The sequence below is a fragment of the Staurois parvus genome, unplaced genomic scaffold (genome assembly GCF_062004578.1).
Source record: "Staurois parvus isolate SC_StPar_1 unplaced genomic scaffold, SC_StPar_1.0 ptg000599l, whole genome shotgun sequence".
Taxonomy (NCBI): Eukaryota; Metazoa; Chordata; class Amphibia; order Anura; family Ranidae; genus Staurois; species Staurois parvus.
The window spans coordinates 2,017,501-2,040,088 of NW_028318395.1; the positions used below are offsets into that span (position 1 = coordinate 2,017,501).

At 38.7% G+C, this 22,588-nt stretch overlaps 1 protein-coding gene across 12 annotated transcripts in view; it reads left to right on the forward strand.

Annotated features, from left to right (window-relative positions):
- FOXP2 (forkhead box P2) overlaps window positions 1-22,588 on the forward strand; it is a 300,141-nt gene that overhangs the window by 154,058 nt on the left and 123,495 nt on the right. For 7 of the 12 annotated variants that reach the window (XM_089692669.1, XM_089692677.1, XM_089692667.1 and 4 more), the window contains exons 4-7: window positions 5,772-5,909; window positions 10,340-10,558; window positions 18,670-18,826; window positions 21,078-21,291. In XM_089692669.1, coding sequence (XP_089548795.1) covers window positions 5,772-5,909; window positions 10,340-10,558; window positions 18,670-18,826; window positions 21,078-21,291 — 728 coding nt within the window. The remainder of the gene's footprint in view (window positions 1-5,771; window positions 5,910-10,339; window positions 10,559-18,669; window positions 18,827-21,077; window positions 21,292-22,588) is intronic. The other 5 variants (XM_089692670.1, XM_089692674.1, XM_089692672.1 and 2 more) reach the window with 3 other exon arrangements.

A 22,588-nucleotide genomic window follows, 5' to 3' on the forward strand; every position in this document is an offset into this window, starting at 1 on the left:
TTAACGTTTGCAAGCAGAATGTAATTTTAGCTAAGTCATCTACGTGTAACAGAAGACCTAGCTCGTAGAAACAATGATCACTGCTTGCGGTTTGCTTCCAGTAAATATCTTTTCATTACGTAATTAGCACTCAGGAATATTAAACTAATTAAATGAAAGTATCTAATTGTTGTAGAGTCTTAAACAGCAGCAGTGAACTGTGGTTTTCAGGAAATGATTCTGTCCCTTGAACACTTGATGGTTTTCTTTGATTTACAAAAATAATAAAGACTAACTGAATAGGATCATTTTCCTTTTGTTTGTGCTAATTTTCATCAACCAGTCTCTTTCTCAGGCATAGATTTGTGGTACATTTCTAATGGTAGACTGAAGTTTCATTGGAACAAGGCAGTACTGCACTACTTAGGTGGAGAAACCCTCCATTAAAACAGTGATGAGAAGCAATCACATGCCAGGAAAAAAAAAACTCAGAGCAAATATCAGATATCTGCTCATATCAGAACAGAGTTTGCGGTGCCTAACATGCCTTTAGATAAATGTAAAAAAAGTAAAACATTGTCTTCTTAGTGCAAAAATGCTTGAGCATAGCAGTACCATAATTTTGTAGTTAGCATATTTTAATGGCAGCAACTACATAGAAACTAGTTAGGAATCAAGGAAAAAATAGATGGAGACAAATGCAGGACATTGCAGTCTGAAACTGCCAGGATGTTCACCTTCTAGCAGTATAGCAAAACTTAGCACATAGCCAAAGCTAAAATGGGGATGTTTAGAACCTGAATATGTTAGAAAGGCCCAGACAAACATCATTCTAAAAGAATACCCATGGGAAGATTTAAAAAATGCTTTTCAACAGCCCCCATCCACCCATCCAAACAAAAAAGCCAGGGCAATTTTGCTACAAAAAAAAAAGGGGGGGGGGGCAAACATTGCATGATGTTCATTGCAAGATGTTCAAAGCTGGGAGAGACTTGCTCCAAAGTCTTGCAGCCAGAGTTGGTCTTATAGCAAATGACTCTGAGGTGCAAACATTTGCAGCCCACACAATAAAAACAATGCAGAAATTTAAAAGGAAAGATTGGAGCTCTTGAAAACCTGAGATTTAATTTTTTCGTTGATAATGTACAGTTAAAGCGATACTAAAGGCTTACCGTTTTTTTCTAAAAATAACAAACATGTCTATGCTCACCTGCTGTGTGCAGTGGTTTTGCACAAAGCAGCCCGAATCCTCCTCTTCTTGGGTCCCCCAACAGCGCTCCTGTCCCCTCCCTCCTGTCGGGTGCTCCACAGCAAGAAGCTTGCTATGGGGCACCCGCTGCTTCATGTGTCCATTCACATATGGAGCCGCGGCTCGGCCCTGCCCCTCTCTCTTCTCATTGGCTCACCGGCTGTGATTGACAGGGGGTCCCAGGTCCCTGTTTCATTTGAACACCCACAACTATCAGGTGGTCACAAAAACAGTTGGGAATTATGGAAGAGAGATCTACCCGTTAGAGTTTAGCCAGGAGCTGATTAACCCACTGGGAACCACGTATAAATAAAATATTACATTTACTTGGACCAGCTGTGTTGTTATTGCTGTGCTGTTGTGTTATGTAAATCAAATGACAAAAAAAAAAAAACATTTCCTTGTTAACTTAAAATTGCACCACTGTGAACTGTTGAAAAGTCCAAATGCTAAAGGCAAATACTAATGTAGATCAAAGTGAAGGTGGCTTTAATTTATTGTATTATCAGATACTATGGTAAGAATGAATACTTTTTGTCCCTCTCCGAAACCTCAGCTTGTTTGCTTGCTCCTTATCATACTCCTATGAAGAAAATAGATGGAATTTTAAAAAGTTTATAAAGTTTTTTTTTAAGTATATGTTTTATTGAGGTTTCCAACCAATGTACAGAGTCAAAGGAAAAAGACAAATAGAACAGCTTCATATGGCCCTACATACACAATATTACCTAAACAAAAAGCAAAGCTCATCAGGGCCTAAGAAACATGAGGAGACCCCCCCAAATACATAACACATGGCCCCAACCTTCCATAGTGGGGCCATCATTGCCTGTTACAACCCAGGTAACCAAAATATAAACGGAACAAGAAAAACTCATGAGTTGAACCAGGTATGACCCAAAGAAGTAGCCAGGTTTGGAGGGCAGCCCCTTATGCAGAGGGCCAGTGAAGGGCACCAAGAAAGGAACATGTTTAAAGTTTAGTGCCATAATGTGCTAGAATAGACTGAAATTAATGTAAGTTACTAAAAGTTGGTAACATGCATTTTACTGATGCATGCTAAGCTTCACACAGTCAAACGTGGTCCTACTTATTTTCTTTAAACCGTTACATTTGTGTTATTTCTTTTGTATAACATAGAGCTATCAGCTTGTACAATAGAGATGCAAATTATGATAAAATTATTATATACCAAATGGCTAGCTCGAGTAAGAGGTTGTCACCTATATAAATACATTAATGAAACTTTACTGCTATATGCTCTGTCCTTTGTTTCATTAAATATTTGAATGCATTTATATCTGTTTTATTAGTATTAGTTTTTTTACAGTATTAATCTAATTGTATATCAAGACATTTCACATTTTTACTGACCTTCGATGGATGTGCATGTGCTTTGATGACCACAGTTTTTAACTCTTAATTAGTAAAGGTCATAGTAGCTGCTATCCAAAGAGTCCTGTTTGTTTCTCTGCTTGTCATGTGAGGAAAGCTGTTCTGCCTTTCATAAATAACCGGAACAGATTTGTCCAGCTCACTGCTGTATTCTCTTTATCTGAGTTGGATTAGAACACAGTGCTGTAAACAGATGCTTCATTTTGGCAACAGAATGCTTAAGCATCACTAGGCATTTAACTGTAAGTTGGGCTTATTATTATATCACTTTTATCTTTTTTACGTAAATCAGCTATCATACGTTAACAAGGCTTTCAGTGCATTTTTGAAGTAATGACATAATGTTTGTACAAGATCTCAGTATCTGTGGATCACTGCAAATGTAAGCTATGTCTTCAACACTTTTATCCTTTGGATCAATGTATAGTGCAGGCTTAAAATGTGAATATAGTTTTGGGGTTTTATATTTTGTAATTGTGTTCAAGAGTTTTTATGTTCCGTGCATTTTTTTCTGCTTTATGCATATCCTTGTGCCCCTTCAGATATAAACATGTCTTCTGTGCTTTTTAACCAAACATTTATATTATCAGAAACACTTAATTACATTGATGGATAGGCTATAGTTTTTCCGTTTGTTCTATGTTGTATCCATGCCTAGCCAGACGTCAGCTTTATATGGTAATTAAATTGCTTGTCTGTAATTTGATGAATGTATGTAAATGAACTGTATTTAATAAATGTTGCAATAATTTTAGTGAGTTTCTGCCCCAGTCTGAATGGACTATTTGGTCCACACCGAGACCCCTTTTTTTTACTTACCTTCAACAAATAGCATTGGCATTCAGATTTCTTCAGCTTTGTGAAGAATTATTTTTTCTTAAATACATTTATTGCACTATGAAAATCTGTTATGTGTAGACATGTGTAAAGCCTTTTGAGTATCTTTATGGTCAGTGATATTTCTAGTATTAATGCTAAGCAGCAATGTAGGGGGAAAGTAAAGTACTTGAAGTAATGAGCACTGAGGTCTCCGGCAGCTAGAACTGCAGAAAGGGGGACTGTGGGCCTGCACTTGGGTTCTGAAAACTGTTGCTGCTACTAAATGAAAGTTGCCCTTTTCAATAAAGTGTATTGTTTTGGTAACTAGTAGATTTAGTCATAAACGTATAAAGCTCATTTAAAAATGTAACTACATCTGTACATTACAGAGCATATGGCCAATATAGTTAATCAAAATGACCATTATTAAAATAATCATTCTAGTGCTGACATGGTTTCTGATTATTGTGGTTCCTTATAGGGTGAGCTCTTCCTCAGCATGTGCTGCCCATTTGTGCTCTGTTTGTAATATAGAGGCCTATTTGAGCAGGCTAAGGAAGTTTGATAAATGGGAAATGTGTGCTTGAACCAAACCCACAACCCTGTTTTTGAACGCCTATGGCCAATTCCAAGACTTACACTTCACCTCTCACTGGAACAGACCACCCTTTTTCACTGTGATGGGTCATTACAAGTTCCTCCCTGGGCTATCAGTCTGACACATCTCTTTTCCCATCATTGTATTACCCACCCAAATTCCTGGTGTGTTATTTATGGAGGCAGCCCCTAAAATAAAAGTATAAAATAAACCTGTATCCCTTGTCTTATTCACTGAAATGCTGATAGACATGCTTTTTTGGCAGCACGAAGGTTACTGGCATTGAGTGGGTGTGTGCAACCAACTTACCTACATTGGTGGCCAGTTGCTTATAACCCTTTCTCTGTTGTTTGGTTAATGGGTTCCTTCAGATTCTCTTCCCATTCATGTATGGCACAAAACTGTTTTAGAAAAAAGAAGTCTGATCATCTTTTTTTTGCGCTGTAAAAATAAAACCCCCATAGTCTTCATTCATTCGTACCCTACTCCAAGCTGTTTTTCTTCCTGAAACCCCTCAACCTATGTCTCTAACCATTAGATGGAGTGCTGAGGTTTTCTGTGTGCAGTAAAAATCTGGGCACAGGGTTTTAAATTAGCTGTCCTCCATGAGGTGCCCACCTTTTGGGCATTGAGGGCACCAAAAGGCCAGTGGTTGTCAACTTCAGACACAAGTTCTTTGAGAGGGTTGCCATTCTTGTTTATTTTGTGGGAAGGGGGTGCACATGTTTGAGTTCTGTATATTTTAAAGTAGAACTAAAGTCATTTTTCGTTTTCATTTTGGAAGGAGTAATGGGAGGTGATAATCCCTGTCATTATTTTACGATCTGTGTCCCATTGAGTAGACTCTCCTTCATTCCTGTCCCATAGCCAAAACAGTAAGTTTGCAACATTTTGTAACATTTTTCCTAACATGAGGTTGCCACCAGGGTCACCAGAACTAGTGTCTCCATTGGAAGATTTCCCACCTATTGTTCTGGTGACAACCAAATATTTGGGATTTTCCTCTATTTTCACTTGTAATAATGGTAAACATGTCAAGTAGAGAGTATGGATATCCCTAACAAGGGCACAGGCACCAATAGAAAACTTAAAGGTGTTTTAATCCTTCTTCACTCTGTCCAAAACGAGACTTTAGTCTAACAGTGCTCCTATAACTTAAAACAGATGCTAGACTGTGTAAGTGGACAAATGAAAAGCCCAACATTTCATTTGCTCACCTCATGAAAAGTTTTATGAATCAGGTGTTAAAATTGCAACACAAAAATTAATGGCGGTAAAAATGCCTGAAAATGTTTGTTCTTTTATGAATATGCATGTGATATTGAAGGCCCATTGTGGCTCCCTTCTTGTTCTCTCTTTTGGTTATATCAGTACATGCTGCCGGTGTTTAGATAATGTAAATGATATTTCTATGGCAATTGTTTCCTACTTACAAATAGGCAGTTTGCCCTGTAGTTCAGCAGTACAGGAGGGTTGTGGTCTCCTGCTCAGCTTCTGAAGTATTATTGAGACAGTCTAAGAAAATGAATACACTTTACAACCTTTTTAAACTGCTCTCTAATAATTATGTAGAATAAGTGTCTTCCTGTCGGAGCATGACATATACATACACTGAAGCTGAGCAGCGCAGCAGCGAAGAGTATAATCAATGTCAATGAAATCATTGCAGCCATAAGCAATCAATGCCTTTCAACTCAGCTTAGCTGTGATGTTTCCTTTCCTTTATGGCAGGTGCCTGTTTCAGTGGCCATGATGACTCCCCAGGTGATCACCCCTCAGCAGATGCAACAGATACTTCAGCAGCAAGTACTGTCTCCTCAGCAGCTCCAGGCACTCCTCCAGCAGCAGCAAGCCGTTATGTTACAGCAGGTAATGTTGGTTACCTTCCTTCAACAGTTAATTTTTCCTGGGTGTTTGAATGTTAGGATTGCATAAGCTCTCTGTCATGTTTATCTCATCTTCACCTTTTATAGCAGTGTATATCACACGCAGAAAAATAATATGCTGTCAGGTGATTGTTTACATTGTCATCTGAAACAGAACATTACATTTCTAGACTTGTCAAAGCATACAAAGTGTCAAAGTGAGTTGCAGAAGATTGTTGTTTTATGATATATAACACGTTACTGCTTGTTTTAGTCATAGTTAGGTGAAGGCAAATAGGAAAAATTTCCAGCCTTTTGTATTAAGTGGAAACATAATAGATCTGTTTTTTATGTTAAAGAAAAGTGCTATGGCAAAGATTTATGAGGAGTGAATTTATATGCAGTAAAAAGTCAAGTGGTTGAACTACAATTCAGTAGATTTTTCCCTGTAAAGATTACAGTGAGGGTCTATTTGTGACACATAAAAGTGTATATATTTGTGCTGACACTATTAAACCAAACAGTTAAACACTATTGTTAATAACAGGAATGGGGATGTTCTGGATCTCCTGAGCTGCATGTATACAGAAAACTTGGGCCAAAGCTCAATTTTTGTATGTAATACAAAACAATTAATTCTGATTTGCACTTTTTTTTTATCCCCACTGTAAAGCTGCAGCAGATAAGTCAAAGTGTTGCCTGCCTATTGTTACTTTATTTTATTCTGTTCACTTTGGTTATATAGGTTAAGCTATAGGAGTTTAACCCTTTTGCTACCAGAGCCATTTTTGAATTTTTTGCTTGTTTAAAAAAATCATTTTAGGCATGAAGATTACACAAAACCCCCAAACATTATATATTTTCTGAAAGCAGACACCCTAGAGAACAAAATAGTGGTAGTTCCAAATTTTTTTTTGTCTAAAAAAAAACATTTTATGGAAAAAGTTGTCATACAGAGAGAAGGCATATGTTTGCCTAAAGTTCCAATTTTTTATGTCCGGTATGATATTACCGCAAAAGTCTAAGAAACACAACATTTCAGTAAAAACACACTAAATTGAATTTAAGGGCACACAAACACAATAAATTTCCCAAATATTTTTAAAATATAAGACAAATTTGCACTGAGTAAATAGATACCCAACATGTCAAACCTTAAATTTGTGTGCACCAGTGGCAACAAACTTCAGTACCCTATATTTTCTATAGGCAACGTTTCAAAAGCCCCTACAGGTCATCAGTTTAGTGTTACGGAGGAGGTCTTGTGCTAGAATCATTGTTCTGACTCCGGCTTGTGCGGCGATATGTAAAGTGTATCGTAATCAACGATTTCACGCATAAGCACCCCTGATGCATGCATTTAGGTACATACGTGCGTATATGTGGGGGTGGGGAGCCTCAAAATTTATTTTTGGGGGAGATGTTATGTGCTTGGGTGTAACTTTATTTTTTTGCAATAAATTTTTTTTTTGCTTAATTTTTTTTATCGCATAGGGGACACACAATGTGATGATTTTTAGGTGACAGCTTCTTTAATGAGACATCCAGGGTCTAAAAGACCCTGCATGTCTCCTCTGGGCTCCATTATATGTAATGCAATGCAAATCGCATTGCAATACATTCCTCCCTGGCAATTTTAGGCGGGGGAAGCGACAGGGTGACCCAGAAGTGATGTCATAGACATCGTTTTCCGGGTCACAGCAAGAAGGGGAGAACTCTCCCCTCCACCCACCGGCATCCGCCATGTCTGCCTGGGGCATGTAGATGGGCAAGCAGAGCCTGTAATACATGCGGGGTGGGCACCATTACCGGAGTGTGTGGAAGCAATCGGTCAGCAGCACAGCCACCCGACTGCTTCCACCTGACAGGCATGAGTCTGTTTGTCAGTTTTATACACAATCCCAGTAGCTGCAAACATTGTACGGACCTGGCAGTGAAAGGGTTAAAGAGGTTTTCAAAGAGAAAGTGGAAAACCTCTATGCTTGCCCCACCTTCCCCATTGCTGGTCACCAGGATTGTCCCATTTGAGCCTCCTGCTGCTCTGCTATTTTGCCAGAGCTTCCAAATGGTTCTATAGCTACTAGCATCTATCAATTCTGGCTATTTTAGATTGTGGACAGCCAGTGATTTCAGAGAGCAGCAGAAAGAAGCTAATGGGCTTTAAGGGATGCTTTGAAATCCTAGGTAAAACAGCTGATTGGTGGGGGGGTTCAAATGCACCCACTTTTGCTCAGACATTGTTTAAATAGAAACATTTTTGATTCAAAATTAAATTTGTCCTTTATATATCATTCTGTCAGACATATATAAGAAAATAGCAGAAGACAGATTAGGCCACCTGCTTTTTTTGCTATGATAGCCCTGAAAAAATTTAGAGATCCTTTATCAGAATTTAGGTTTATGATAAGTATTTTGGAAAATAAGTTATATATTGCCATAATTCATCACTTCATGAATTTGGTTGCTTGAAACAATGAAATATTTATAGTTATAGCAGGGTGTGCTGCTGTATATTCAATTATGACATCTGTAACTGCTCTCCATTTGCAGATCTATATTTGATATCCAACATATTTCAGATTTTTTTACTTCCTTATCTGATAAGGTGATATTAGTCCTATAGTTATCTATTCATGGACAGAATTTATCTGTTCCAAATAATTCCAATACAATCATCTGACAGTTTGACTATGTATGGACATAGATCAATTTCATAATATTAGTGTTCAGCGCCTTGTGTGTTGATCCATAGTACTGGAGATTTGTTTTTTTTTTTTACTAAAAAGCCATTGGTTTTTAGTTTATTAAGGAAAGATAGGTAGGCAACACCCAGACTCCTTGTGTAGAAATTACCTGACATTTGTTTTTAGTGAATGCCAGAATTAAAAATCTGAAGAAGTGATTGTTGCTGATAGAAAATGCTTGTGTGTTGGTACTTTAGATCGTGTACAATTGTACATGCTTTGTATAACTGTACACAGTGGGAGCATCGATCAGAACAGTAACATACAGAGCAGAGGAAGGGGGAGGTGTCTTACTGACTCCTGATCTGCTCCACCTCCCCCTGCAGTGCAGTACACGGCAGTGTGGGTGCAGGTACAGTACTGCAGTTTTTAAAAAGGCTATATGTGTGTGTATGTATGTATTTGTGTGTGTGTGTATGTGGGTTTATGTATATATGTGTGTATGTATGGTTATATGCTTATGTGCGTGTGCTACTTTTAATCTTGACCCCTAATCCTGTAGGTAAAATTTTGTTTTAGGGCTTGTTCACAATAGTAGTAAGGATTTATGTTCCTCTAAAAAGTGATCCATGCTCTGATTGCTTTTCAGAAGCATTTGACAGGCAGTGAAGAGGAGATATGTTGCCTCCATACTGCCCGTTATAAACTCCTAAATGCAGCACCACAATGCCACAACTGCATGCAATGCACACGGTTGTGGGGTGACCCCATTCACCTGGGGGTATACTTTTGCTGTGGCCACATCATGTGTATGACCCTGGCTCCTGCCTCTGCAGCATAGGGGGCAGAAGTTGAGGGGTGTTAAAAATGCAGCTTAACCATGTGGTTTTACCATCTCTTAACCTCACGTGTGAACCAGCCCTTGTGTATATCTATTTGGCTGCATGTAGGGTATCCCATTCATTTCAATAGGTGACTCTACCCACAAAAATGCAGAAAAAGATCTCCCTAACCTTTTTTTTTAAATAACACCACACTGATTTGGAGCGTGCAAATTTGCTCCATATTTGCCAATGTGTGGGGATGGCATTAAAAATTAATGGCATGACTGCTAAGATGCAGTGTATTTGTCTGCTTTTCGGGAACGAGGATTTTGCACGTGTTCCCTACACGCAGTAATGTGAACCAAGTCTTAGACTGTGGTGAATCGAGACTGAAAATACTTTTCAAGGTCACTGTGACTGGAAATAAAAAGGGTTTAGAAACACTGTATTAAAGTGATACAATGTAAAACATAATGAAATCCCACTGTTTCCTCCTTAATGTCAACCAGGAACTACTGATAAATATCAACAGACATTTACGTTATACATATTTTACCAAAGTTATGCTTAGTTTCTAGTATATTATGCTCACCTATAAGGTATTGTTTTGTTGACAGTGTGCTTTTTTGGCCGTGATAGCTTGACAGTAGAAAATTAGCGAAGCAGTGAATTGTCTTTGGCCCCAGGCTTTTACTGGCTGGTTCCTGTTTTATGTCACTTGATAATTGATAACACGGCTGTAATTTGCATGCATTATATGCATAAATGTTTAGGCAACATTGGAGACATGCATCTTACAGTATTTTTTTTTAATTCAGATCATTGTTAAGGATAATTCAACAGCCAGTTCAGAGTAGCAACACGTAGGTTTTTGTAATGTATGCAACTTTTGCCTTTATTTATTAAAGTCAAAATGATTTATTCAGCAACAACTGCAAGAGTTTTACAAGAAACAGCAAGAGCAGTTACATCTTCAGCTTTTGCAGCAGCAACAGCAGCAGCAGCAACAGCAGCAACAACAGCAACAGCAGCAGCAGCAACAACAGCAGCAACAGCAACAACAGCAGCAGCAGCAGCAGCAACAACAACAAACACAGCAACAGCAGCCACCACCACAGCCACACCCAGGAAAGCAAGCAAAAGAGGTTTGTATGATCACTAATGACTAGTAAATATTACACCCAAATCTAATTAATTTTTTTTAATTTTGGGCCTAAAGCATGAAAAACAGGAATATGTTTGCTATAGGCAATGTTAGTTTTTTGTATAGACACTTATGTTTATGAGGATCATCTTCTTTTGTGTAGCGTAACATGATTCTTTTACATTTTCAGCTTGAAAAGTATTTAGCAAAACCCAACGTCTGCTATGGTCTACTAAGGCCTCCAAACAAGGAGAGTATTCAAAATACACTATACTAATGGAACAGTTGTGAAGCTTCATCTTTAATCTGTTTCTAATATTTTTGTTTTACACAATAATTTATTTAAAGCCTAACACCATGAATTCAGCCACTCTCTAAAATGTGCTAGCTTACTATGGGTTAAGTTCAACGAGGTGCATGCCACACTGTGGGACTTACCTCTTTTATTTACAACTGACAGTTTTACTGAGCGCCTACTCCTGGTGCTCTAAAAAGAGCAATGCTGCTTTTTCATGCAGCAGCCACTCTACCCACCCCTTCCCTCTACTGTCCTTTCTGAAAAGGCTTTATATTTTGTGAATGGGTTCACAAAATATAAAGCACTGTGTGATTGGGCAAGAGGAGAGAAGGGATGTGCAGGAGCTGAGACCCACAGCTTGAGCATAGGAGTGCTAGGAATATAGAGATAGCTGTACTCCTGGTGCTCAATAATAAATGTAAATTGTAAATTAAAGACATACATCTACGAGATGGCATGCACCTTGCTGGACTTAAACCATAGTAAGCCAGCACATTTTTGAAAGTGGCTGAATTCCTGGAGTTCTGTTTTAATCTTCTTTTTCTGGTAACATAAAATTAAAAATTTCCACTTCATTTTTTTTTCTCAAGGAGCAGTGAAGAAAGCTGTGTAAGGTTTGTACAAGAAACCCACCAATCTTTTAAGAGCCCTAAAAAACATTTAACAAACTGATGTATACATTTCAGATGTAGTCTACTTTTTGGCATACCATAATACCTAAAGCTGAACTCATGGCAAATAAACATACAGTAGATAGCCGTAAGTTCTGTAGTGCAGCGACTACGAGAAGCTAAATAAGTACAAAGATTTGCACTGATACTAACAGCATATATATAAATTATGTTGGTAAATACGTACTGGGTTAAATTATGTTTTATATTGTTCATATAGTGCAGCTTTTATAAATGCAATATTTGATTTCTATAGTGCAGAGAACTTATGCATTTGGTTATATCCGCTTTGATTTATGACACTGTAAAGGAGCCCATAAATATAAGATGTTTGGGGTCCATTTCTGCCATTCCAGCCAGTTTGTACAGTAACAGGGTGGTATATATGCATCATCTATAATCTCTATTGCTAGTACTAAATTAGGCAATGCTCTATGATTCTTTGATCATGCGGGCATTTAGCATATGCATCCACATTTTTGTGCATATTGGAAAGAAAACATTTCTAAAATTCCATCTAAATTGCAAAAAGTAGGCAATCTCACCACAACTTCATATCATATTAGGTTGTTCCTCTCCTGCCATGTTATCCATCTGAAATTTATGCAAAAAATGAATGTACACTGTAATAGTTGACAGTGACCAGTTGGAAACAATTGAAATTTCACTGACACTATGCAGTCTGGATGGTATGAGTTACTGCACAGCATTTCAGCTTTGACAGTATTGAATAAACCTCTACAGCAAAACTGAACAAACATTGGTCACCGGGTCCCCATGGTGACTGGAAAAACTCCTATGCTTCCAGGATATCTTCCCAAAAGTATTTCTAGTTCTGAACACTGAGCCCAAATGCCAAAAAGCAATACCCTACTTTCCCTGTAGTTATGGCATGGCTTATGGCCCAAAACACATATAGCAAAGTGCAGGTGAAGATATGTCCCACCATCCATCAGTAGGTTCCAAGTAGATTTGGGAAGAGCAGTGTTGTAAATAATAATTATAGCTATGCCCAGCTATGATTAAACAAAGTTGTAATCAGTGGAGGCATTAAAACTGCTCAGATAGAGACAACTGTATACAACTACTGTGGGTGGACATTGATGTGGGAAAAGAACTGTGTATAAGGCTGTTGTTGGTGAAAGGGAGGTCTGGTGAGAATAAAATGGTATATATGGCTGTATATAGGGTTCCTGTGAAGGGGAGGGGGTGCTGGAGAAAATAAAACTGTATATCTTTCTCATTAAAGGACACAGGATTCAGAAACATTGTATTATACTACCACCAATAAGAAGATTTAGACACTGGCAACAAAAAACAGCAACCAGCCTGAATCAGGAGCTACTTTATTTATGGAAACCATTAGATGCCATTATTACCTCTTTATTTTGATGATCTCAAAAGAAAGGGCTAAATGATAAGGAAATGAATGCTGCGTTACTAGTTTCAGTTTTGTGCTTGTGCATGTTTTGCTCTGTTCTGGCCTTCCAGTATGATGGTGGCATCTCCCTGCCATTGCTCCTATTCTCACATCTTCTCAAGAAGACCTCAGTAAGTCCTTGCTGATACCTAAAGTGACCTGGTCACCTGGCCATATGAATTTCTCTTGCTTTTAGCAGCCAGTCTGTAGGCACCCAAGGTTTTAACACATTGTTCTTAATTAAGTTGATTCTGTCAAGCATTGCAACATGTTGGATCTCAAGCGCAAGGAGAGCATTCCTTTGTATTTGGCCACTCCAGCTCATGATCAGGCAACAGATCCAAGGCAGTCTGCAATGCCCCTTTTCATGGATCTGACACTCATGGCCTTGACCATTGTCACCTGCTTGAATCAATACACTCCTCAGAGTCTTCCTTAGCTCCATCAGGTGTGATATCTCCCCTGGCAATTATCAAGGGAGCAGTGTTCTGCAGTTGTTCAGGAGTTTATGGACCAAATTGCAGATTTGATTACTGACTTTGAATGCAGAGGCTGTAAGCATACTTCCTTATCTAACATACCTGTAGCTGATTCTGAGCCTTCTGTCCTGGATACTCTTGTCTCGGTGGTATCCAAACTGTGGACCTTTGCTTGCCCTTATCCAGCCTTAGTGACACTATTCCTTCTAATGATAAGAGGCAATATTCCTCCCACTGACACCAAACTTAGGGCATAAATCTTGCCACTGACATCAGTGATGGTATACTATTCTTCCCCGGTGACACCAATAATGAGGCACTATTCCTCTCCTTAATACCAAAGATGGAACATTGCTTACTCCCACTGATGACAGGATATTTTTTACTCCCACTGGCCACAGTCCAGCCCCCCTAAAGTCTGAAGGACAGTAAACTGGTCCTTTGTTTAGAATTTTTAGAGACCACTGCTCAATCTGATTAGAAGTTCACTAATTCTTAGTGGATGATTTTATGCCTGGGAAGTTGGAGGCAACTGCTTTGGCTACCAGATTTAGAGACCATGACAGTTCTTATTGATGTGGTGTATACAACCATAAAGGATAAGTTCACCTTTTGGAGCATGTTACACAGTACACCCATATGTAGGGTATAACGTGTAACATGCTCCAGGTCTAGCCTGACAGCAGGCTGGGGATCCTGTTCTCACACTTTTTAAAAACATCCACATAATTCATTCATAGCAGTCTGTGAATAAATTAACTACAAATCCTATCCTTCACCACGACAGATTGATTGTCGTTCTCAATGAACTGTAAGAGCAATGATGAGCACCCTCATAGTTCATTGGCACTTCCTCCAGCTTTGTAACTGTATGCCCATATGGAGGTACAGGCAGGCAAGCTGGAGGAAGTATCTGTAGGAGCCTTACATTGCACCCACATTCTACTGATTGCGAATGCAAAGCTCATCAGAAAAGCATAATAAATGCACATTTATTTCCTACATTTATTCTTTTCTTAAAGGTGAACTTAGCCTTTAAAAATGGAAGAACAGTCTGTAGTCTTTAGTACTGCTGTTACTAGTCAAGGATCCCTGAGAAGCCCCAAGGCTGGCTTTAAAAACCTTTCCGGTACACACCTTACTTGTAGGTCTTCTGTACAGAGCTTTGAAAACTGGTAAACTTTTCGCACCTCCTGAACATTTTACAGAAGAATATCTATTTAAGGAGAATCTTATCAAGAAGTGGTTAATTTCTACTGTTGATCCAATGGTGTCCTGTTTTAAGAAAACACTGGCCATTCCTGTTGAGAAGGATCCCATTGGTAAACATTTAAAAACTCTTTCCAAATCGTATTTTCTAGCCAGCCCTACATAGCTTCTGTTCACACCAGCCCTTTATTGTAGAGTGCTTAGATCTCATACCAAAAACCCTAGAGTATTGTGCAGACTAGTTAGATAATATCTTATCTCCCAAATCTCCACATCTTATTTCCCAGAAGAGTTTTCTATAAGTGCATGTGTGCATGCCTTTGGAGGGTGAATGTCTCTTATGAGCTGCTTTGGACACCCTCATAAAATATGTTGGAGTAAATACTCTTTTACCCCTGCAGTAGAAGCCTAAGCCTCAGGCTTGGAAAGCTCTCCCTCCTGAGGCCAAAAAGAGATCCTTTCATTACTTTCAGGCTTCAGACTCCAAGACCAGGCCTGAGCCAGGGGCCCAGTTCAATCTCAAACCCTGGGTCGCTAAATATTCTAAACCTGAAAACAAGTCCTGTCCATCATTAAAGTGGAGGAGGAGTGTGTTGGCCTTTGTGGATACCTGGTCAGAGAATTTCTCAAATGCCTGAGTATGAGATGTGGTTTCCATGGGCTATAAGCTAGAGTTCTGAACTCTTCCCCCTCCCTACTTTATGTTATCCTGCATTTGCCTCTCCACGTGCTAGGGAACCTCCATGCTGCTATTACAGATAATTTGAATCAAGGAGTAATCACTATAGTTCTATCAGCAGAAAGGTTTCAGGGTTTTCACTCCAACCTTTTCACATTTCCCAAACCAAAAGGGGTTTCAACCTCATCTTTAATCTGCAGAGCTTAAACCTCTTCATTTGGTTCTGCAGAATTTTGCATGGAATTTACCAGATCTTCATAGCCACCCTCCATCAGGCAGTCTTTCTAGCCTCTGTGGACATCAAAGATGTGAACTTACATGTCACTGTCTTACTTATTATATCACACTACCTCTGTTTTATCTGGGCACTCAACACTACCAGTTTGTGGCCCTACCATTTGATCCATCTTCCGCAGCCCTACTGACCCCCATGCTAGTCTTGATTCACTCCCAGAGCACTCCCATTTTGTGATATCTGGATGACCATCTGTTTAGGAAACAGCACAGATTTTAATGGACAACAGTCCAGGCCTTTAAAAGGTTCAGTTGGATCCTGTACTTTCACAAGCCTGTGCAGGTACCGACACACTGCTTGAAGTATCCTAAACCTGAAAGCAAGTCCTGTCCATTGTGAAAGTGGGGGGCCTTTGTGGATACCTAATCAGAAATCTTCTCAGATGCTTGGGAATAGGGTGTGGTTTCCAAAGGCTATAAGTTAGAGTTCTGCACTCTCCCCCCTCCCTATTTTATGTTATCTAGATGACTGTGTCTCTCACAGACTAGCAGACCTCAATGATGCTTTTGCATATATTTTGAGTCAAGGAGCTTTCACTATAGTTCCAACAGCAAAAAAGGCTTCAGGGTTTTCGGTCCAGCCTTTTCACAGTTCACAAACCAAAATGGGGTTTTCCCCCATGTTGGATATGAAGGATGGTGTGCATCAACCATCAGGGAGCAACCCAGAAATCTTGCAATGGCAAGAGAAATAGAAAGGATTTCATCCTGGGCGGAACTTCATGTTCCAGCCTTATCCCCAGTTCATATTCCATGCCTGGACAATTAGTGGGCAGACTACCCCAGTATTGCAATGGAGGACACTAAAAAATGTTTTATTTATTTCATAATTTCTTTTGAGTTACATTTCTTCATAATTATAAAGAAATGGTAATAATTTTTCATTAGTCTAAAAAAACTGTCACATGACACTAAAAATAGGTATCTGTAAGTGGTACTTGAGAAACAGTAGCAGTACTTGTACACGTTCTTAAAAAAACTGGTATTGGTGCAGCCCTAGTTATGACCAATGTCATTGTTTTGCCAGCTGTGTCCTGTTGGTGAGACATCTCATCACTCTCTGTCCCATAGCCACAAAAAAAGGAAGTGAGGGAATCTCTGTTTGTCACCAGGGTCACCAGAACTAGTGTCCTCATTGAAAGATTTCCCCTCTTGTTCTGGAAACAATTCAGAATTCGGGATTTTTTTTCACTTTCACTCTCAGTGATAACATGAAAAAGGAAAAAATGGAGAGGTGAAATCTCTCCAGTTGGGGCCAATATAATAGTAATTATCTCACCAATGTTTAATTCCTCTCCACTACATATGTAAAAAAATGTAAAACAAAAAAAAGTTTTGCCTTTAGTTACTCTTTAAATCTCTTAAAATCCCTTGTCTGTAGTTAAAGCCTTTACACATATTTCTAAAAAAAAAAAAAAAATGAATGATAATAATACTAGTAATGTTAAGCATTGAGCTGAATGCCACAGAACTTTTCTATGTAATTTATTTAGCTATATACTGTACTATACCAAGATTCCCTTTGGAAAAAAAAAATCACTTTGTCACCCAGCTATAAAATTGGTGAAATATAATGAAATATTTTTTTTTCTGTATGATACAGTTCAAGAAGCATGCAAAGTTGGCTTATTGTTCAAAAATGGCTGAGCATAAATTTCAAAGTCATGGGCCCCTGATTAATGAACTGCTACTGGAGATTTGGACTGGCGAATAGAAAGTTACAGTTTGATGTGCTCATAAATCAAGCTGACAAGCTGGTTTCTCAGGCCTTCCCTGCACTTGTCGGTAGAATGCATCAAATATAAACATAATGCAAATATAACATGTTGAAGTAGTTAAATTGATCAGCAGGTATTGTAGACATTGTCTTTAAGCTGCCCATTATGCAAACCTACAGGAAACAGTCCTGACCTCCTGAGGTTTTGTTTCTGTTTGGATTTGTGAATAGAATTTCAGACAGGCATCAACTACAGCATAGAAATTGTTCCCTTATTTCTCTTGAGGCTTTGGGCAATCCACATGACTTGCTCCATTATGCAGTCTGTTTTCCAGTGAGTGCATCAGAAGTTTCTCTTTTCCCCAAACTAAAAAGGAAAGGTCTTCTACAGCAGCTTGTCTCTTTGTGAAGTGTGACTGCTATCTTATATTCTCTGGAGTCCCAAGAACTCTGGTTTGTCTTGTAATGCCTCACAAAATTGGAAGTTATACTTTTTCTAATAATAGGGCAATTCTCTCTCTTGAATCTAGAACTGGTGTAATGCATTCCAAACAAGAGAAAAGAAAGAGCTAACAGAATATTGGAATAAAGGCTACATCCCAATTTACTAATGTATCACTGGAGACTACATTCTTGGCTAGCTGTGGATTACACTTGTATACTTTGAAAGACACATCTGCAGTTAGAAACTGTTACAGTAGTGTGCCACTTTAACCTTGTGTCGATGTGTTTGTTTTGATCTCTGAAGATTATAAATTACACATGTTTAAACTCCAATCCATATTTTTCTCAAATATGTAACATTTATATTATGTATTTTGTGTAGCATATGGAACTTTTTGTACATAGAACTAGGTAGAATAAATGTTTAATATTTGTATTTTGTTTAATTTTAAGGTAAATCTTTAAAAAAAGCCATAATCAGAGGTTACTTTCAGTGAATGCCATGTGAAAGTAATCAATATATCCAGAGAAAAAGGCATGTGAAGTTATATCCAAATCTCGGCTTTCCCTAAAATATTCATGATTGGCCACACCCTATTATTTCCTGTACATTCTTATTGGTCTCTAAAGCTGCCCATCTAATTAAAAGACCAATAAACATTGTTGGAGGTCTAAAACAGTGGGGTCAAGATCGATTTCTACAGAAAAATCTAAATTTACCTATAACTCTGTCTGCCTATAATCACTGGTTCTCCTGTCTTTCACTGGAAGCAACTTAAGTTTGTGTTTTTCTTCATCATTTGTTGAGTTTGAACTGTTCAAATGCTGACAGATTTACTTTTTTTTTCATTCAGCTGGAAAAAAGAATACGCGTTTAATTTTTAAAACATTTTTTTGTTAGCAGCAACAGCTAGCAGCCCAACAGCTTGTCTTCCAGCAACAGCTCCTTCAAATGCAACAACTACAGCAACAACAACATCTACTCAATCTTCAACGGCAGGGACTTATTTCCATCCCGCCAAGCCAGTCAGCTCTTCCAGTCCAGTCCCTACCACAAGGTAAGATGGCTTCTACATCACCAGGCATTTTTTAATTTCCAAAAAAGCCTTTTGTTATTACACTATAGTTATGTCAGATCAACCACAGTTTCAGTGGTCATACGCTCTTAGCTCAAAATCAAAGTTTTGTGTGCACTTAACTGGGTGCGCCCAAAGACTGGCAGACAACAACACAGGGAAGTGGAACCTCTGATCTGAATATTATTTGCTGTTCTCTAGTTTGGAACAAGGGCAAACATAAATTGTTCATATGAAAACATGGTCCTATACACAGTCTGGGAGATTTACTAAAACAGGTGCTCTTAGAATCTTGTGCAGCTGTGCATGGTAGGCAATAGGCTTCTCACTTCAGCTTTGCAATAAACCTGGAAGCCGATTGGTTTTCTATGCAGAGTTGCACCAGATTTTGCATTCTCTAGTTATAGTAAATAGCCATCAATGTATTAATACACAAAAATTCAAAAGCTATTGTTACTGAGGTGCTGTAAGTGAATAATACTCTATGTCATCAAATGTATTAAAAATAATGTAACTAGAAAGCATTCGACACAGCACCATTTAAGTATGTATTGTACCACTTTTCAGGAATAGTTGTATTCTGGGTAAGAATGACATTGAATGTATGATTTTTTACAGACATTTTTTGAATTTGTCTTTAAAGTTTAGTGAGTAGGTAGTATATATATATATATCAGTGCAGATACACTTATATGTGTGTACATGTTAAACAACACAACAAGGCAGGGGTAGGCAACATATCTGTGCAGATTCGGAACATAGAGTTCTCTTTAAACTGAATGTGGTGATGGAGACACTCCCACTGTCAAATAGACCTGATCACAGCTGATTGCTAGCTTACAGTTGGTACACAATGGGGTTGATTTATTAATGCAACTTGACTGTGCACTTTGCCATTGCAGTTGCACTTCCCTAGAGCTTAGTTGCACTAATTTTCCATAGAGTGGTGTAGCTGATTTCCATCATCCAATCATGTGCAAGCAATTAGCTTTTTTTTTTATTTTTCTTAGCACCTGATTGAGTATTCTTTACAAAGTGAAGCTTCACCACATTCATTGCTATAAGAAACCATTTGTTGTGAATTAATTCATTCATCAAGTGTGTATTGTTGTGATTAGCTGTGATTGGCTACACCTAATCACCTAATCACATGGTACAGGTGGGCTTTGATTGGCCCTGTCTGTACCATGTGATCACTGTGACTAATCACATCAAGCTACACAATGAATGGCTATGAGTGGAAGCTGTGTATAATTGCCATGTGATCTGCTGCGATTGGTCATAGTAGCGGCCTGGTACAGTGATCTGTCATCCACTGTGTGCTGTGGTCACAGTGGATTACAGATCGCACCACAGCATGGCCCACAAGGCATGTTCTTGGGAGGGCTTCATATGACGTTCACCCAGAATGAGAGAGCTCCCACCTGGTCATCATATTAAGTTAATCAAGTTCTTGGCCAACAGTTGAATGGGATTCACAAAAACTGGTCTTGCACAGGGGCCCTTTGATGACTTCACCAAGGTTTTTTTTTTTGATAATTTTTTTTTCTGAGCAATTTCTTTATACACAGATTTCAAATTCAAATAGCATCTAATGTTAAATAAATATTAAATATACTACAGTTGTAGGAGTGTTTCCTTTATACCAAAATGTATAAAGCAGTACTAGAACAAAGACTGAACTTTGGGGTCTTTTCTATGTTTTTACATCTCCAGAAATGAAATGGTAAATGTAAAGTAATTAGAAGTAGCACATTGACAGAGGTTCTAACAAAACGTACTTTGATTGCTGTCTTTGATTGCTCCCCATTGGACACATTACCCTCACTTCTAGTTCTCATAAACACAAGGAAGCAAAGAGAAATCTTGTCAACCGAGTCACAAACAGTGATAGAAACCTGACAGAGGTCCTTACCCTTCCACACTTCATCCAAAGTTAAAAAATAATTTAGCAGAGTTGGGTCTTAATCATGTATCATTGCTTTCATATGAAGGAATAAGCCCACAATGAATTATACCAGACTGTCAAGGAATTTGGTGACATCTTTACTTGACTCTCCCCTTTCAAACATTGATATTTGCATACTTTACAACTGGCATATATAAATACATTTTTAATGATAAATGATAAGATGTGTATCATTTTTGTTGGTGTAGGTCTTATCATAAAATACAGTTTATCGTAAAATTTTCTTATTTTGTATTATTCTTAAGACAATACTTTATTTTTTAGCTGGTTTAAGTCCTGCGGAGATTCAGCAGTTGTGGAAAGAGGTTACTGGTGTTCACAGTATGGAAGACAATGGCATTAAACATGGAGGGCTAGACCTCACTACTAACAATTCCTCTTCTACTACCTCCTCCACCACTTCCAAAGCATCGCCACCAATAACTCATCATTCCTTAGTGAATGGACAGTCTTCAGTGCTAAATTCAAGACGAGACAGGTAAATATACAGCAGTGCAGGACTATTTTTTTCAAATTTATGCAGCAATGTAATTAGTTACAGTCATTTTGGTTGTTAATGTTATAATGGTGTTTGCAAGAATGTACATAGCTAAAGACAGGTTTACCCTTTTACTGCTATAAGGAAGTGGTGATATTATTAAAGCTACATTTACACCTTTGTATTTTTCCTATTTTGCAGTACGGTCAGTTCCTATGGAAGGTGGGTTTTGATAGAAACTGCACCAGAAATACAACAAGCAGAACTTTCTTTAAATGCAAGATACTAAAATGCAGAGGTGCAAATTTAGTTTTACTGATTGACAACTATTAACCTCCAACCAAAGTTGTTGATATTGTATAAGAAGAACTATACTTTTGTATATACTTGTGTAAAAATTATGTTGTTATTGCAACTCCGTTGTGTAAGTAGTCTGTAAAATGAGTCAATATGTTATGTGAATGATACATTTTTACCTTCTGATGTATGTTTGATCGTTTACTCATTTTTTTGTGTTTTGGTGGATGCAGTAATCTACATCTTCAAATGTACAAAATTTACACAGATCAAATATACCGTATTTTTCACTCTATAAGACGCACTTTTTTCCCCCACAAAAATGGGGGGAAATGTCTGTGTGCGATTTATGGAGCGAATATGGAGCAGCAGGCCCGGTATTCCCCCCGTCGCTGCCACCATGTTAGAATACTGGGTCAGCCGCTCGGCTCTTCTGTGGCTGGGCCAGGCAGGGCCCACAGCAACTGCCCCTTAAAGCGGATTTCCAGATGAAAACAAAAAAAGTCATCAGCTACAAAAACTGTAGCTGCTGACTTTTAAAATGCAGCCACTTACCTGTTCCTCGGTCCAGCAGTGTCCTCACCACCGCTGGCTTCTCTGGTCGTTTTCTCTCCTTGGCTCCGGAATCTTTAGTGTGGGCACTCAGCTGTGACAGCTTGCGGCTTCACAGCCGGGTGCCCACTGCACATGAGCGAGAAGAGTTGCGATTTGTGAATGGCCCTGTAGTCTTCTGGGACATGTCACGTGTCCCAGAAGTCTACGGGGAGGGAGGAAAACTCCCGCTTCTGATCGCCTAGTCAATCGCAGCAAAAGTGGGAGTGGGTACCTGTCAAATTCGGGTACCCATTTCCCCCCCCACCGCGCTCCCCAAAGGTCTGCAGTCTCTGGTCATCTCCTGTACTATGTCCGCAGTCGCTGGTCATCTCCTGTACTGTGTCCTCAGTCTCTGGTCATCTCCTGTACTATGTCCTCAGTCTCTGGTCATCTCCAGGACCATATC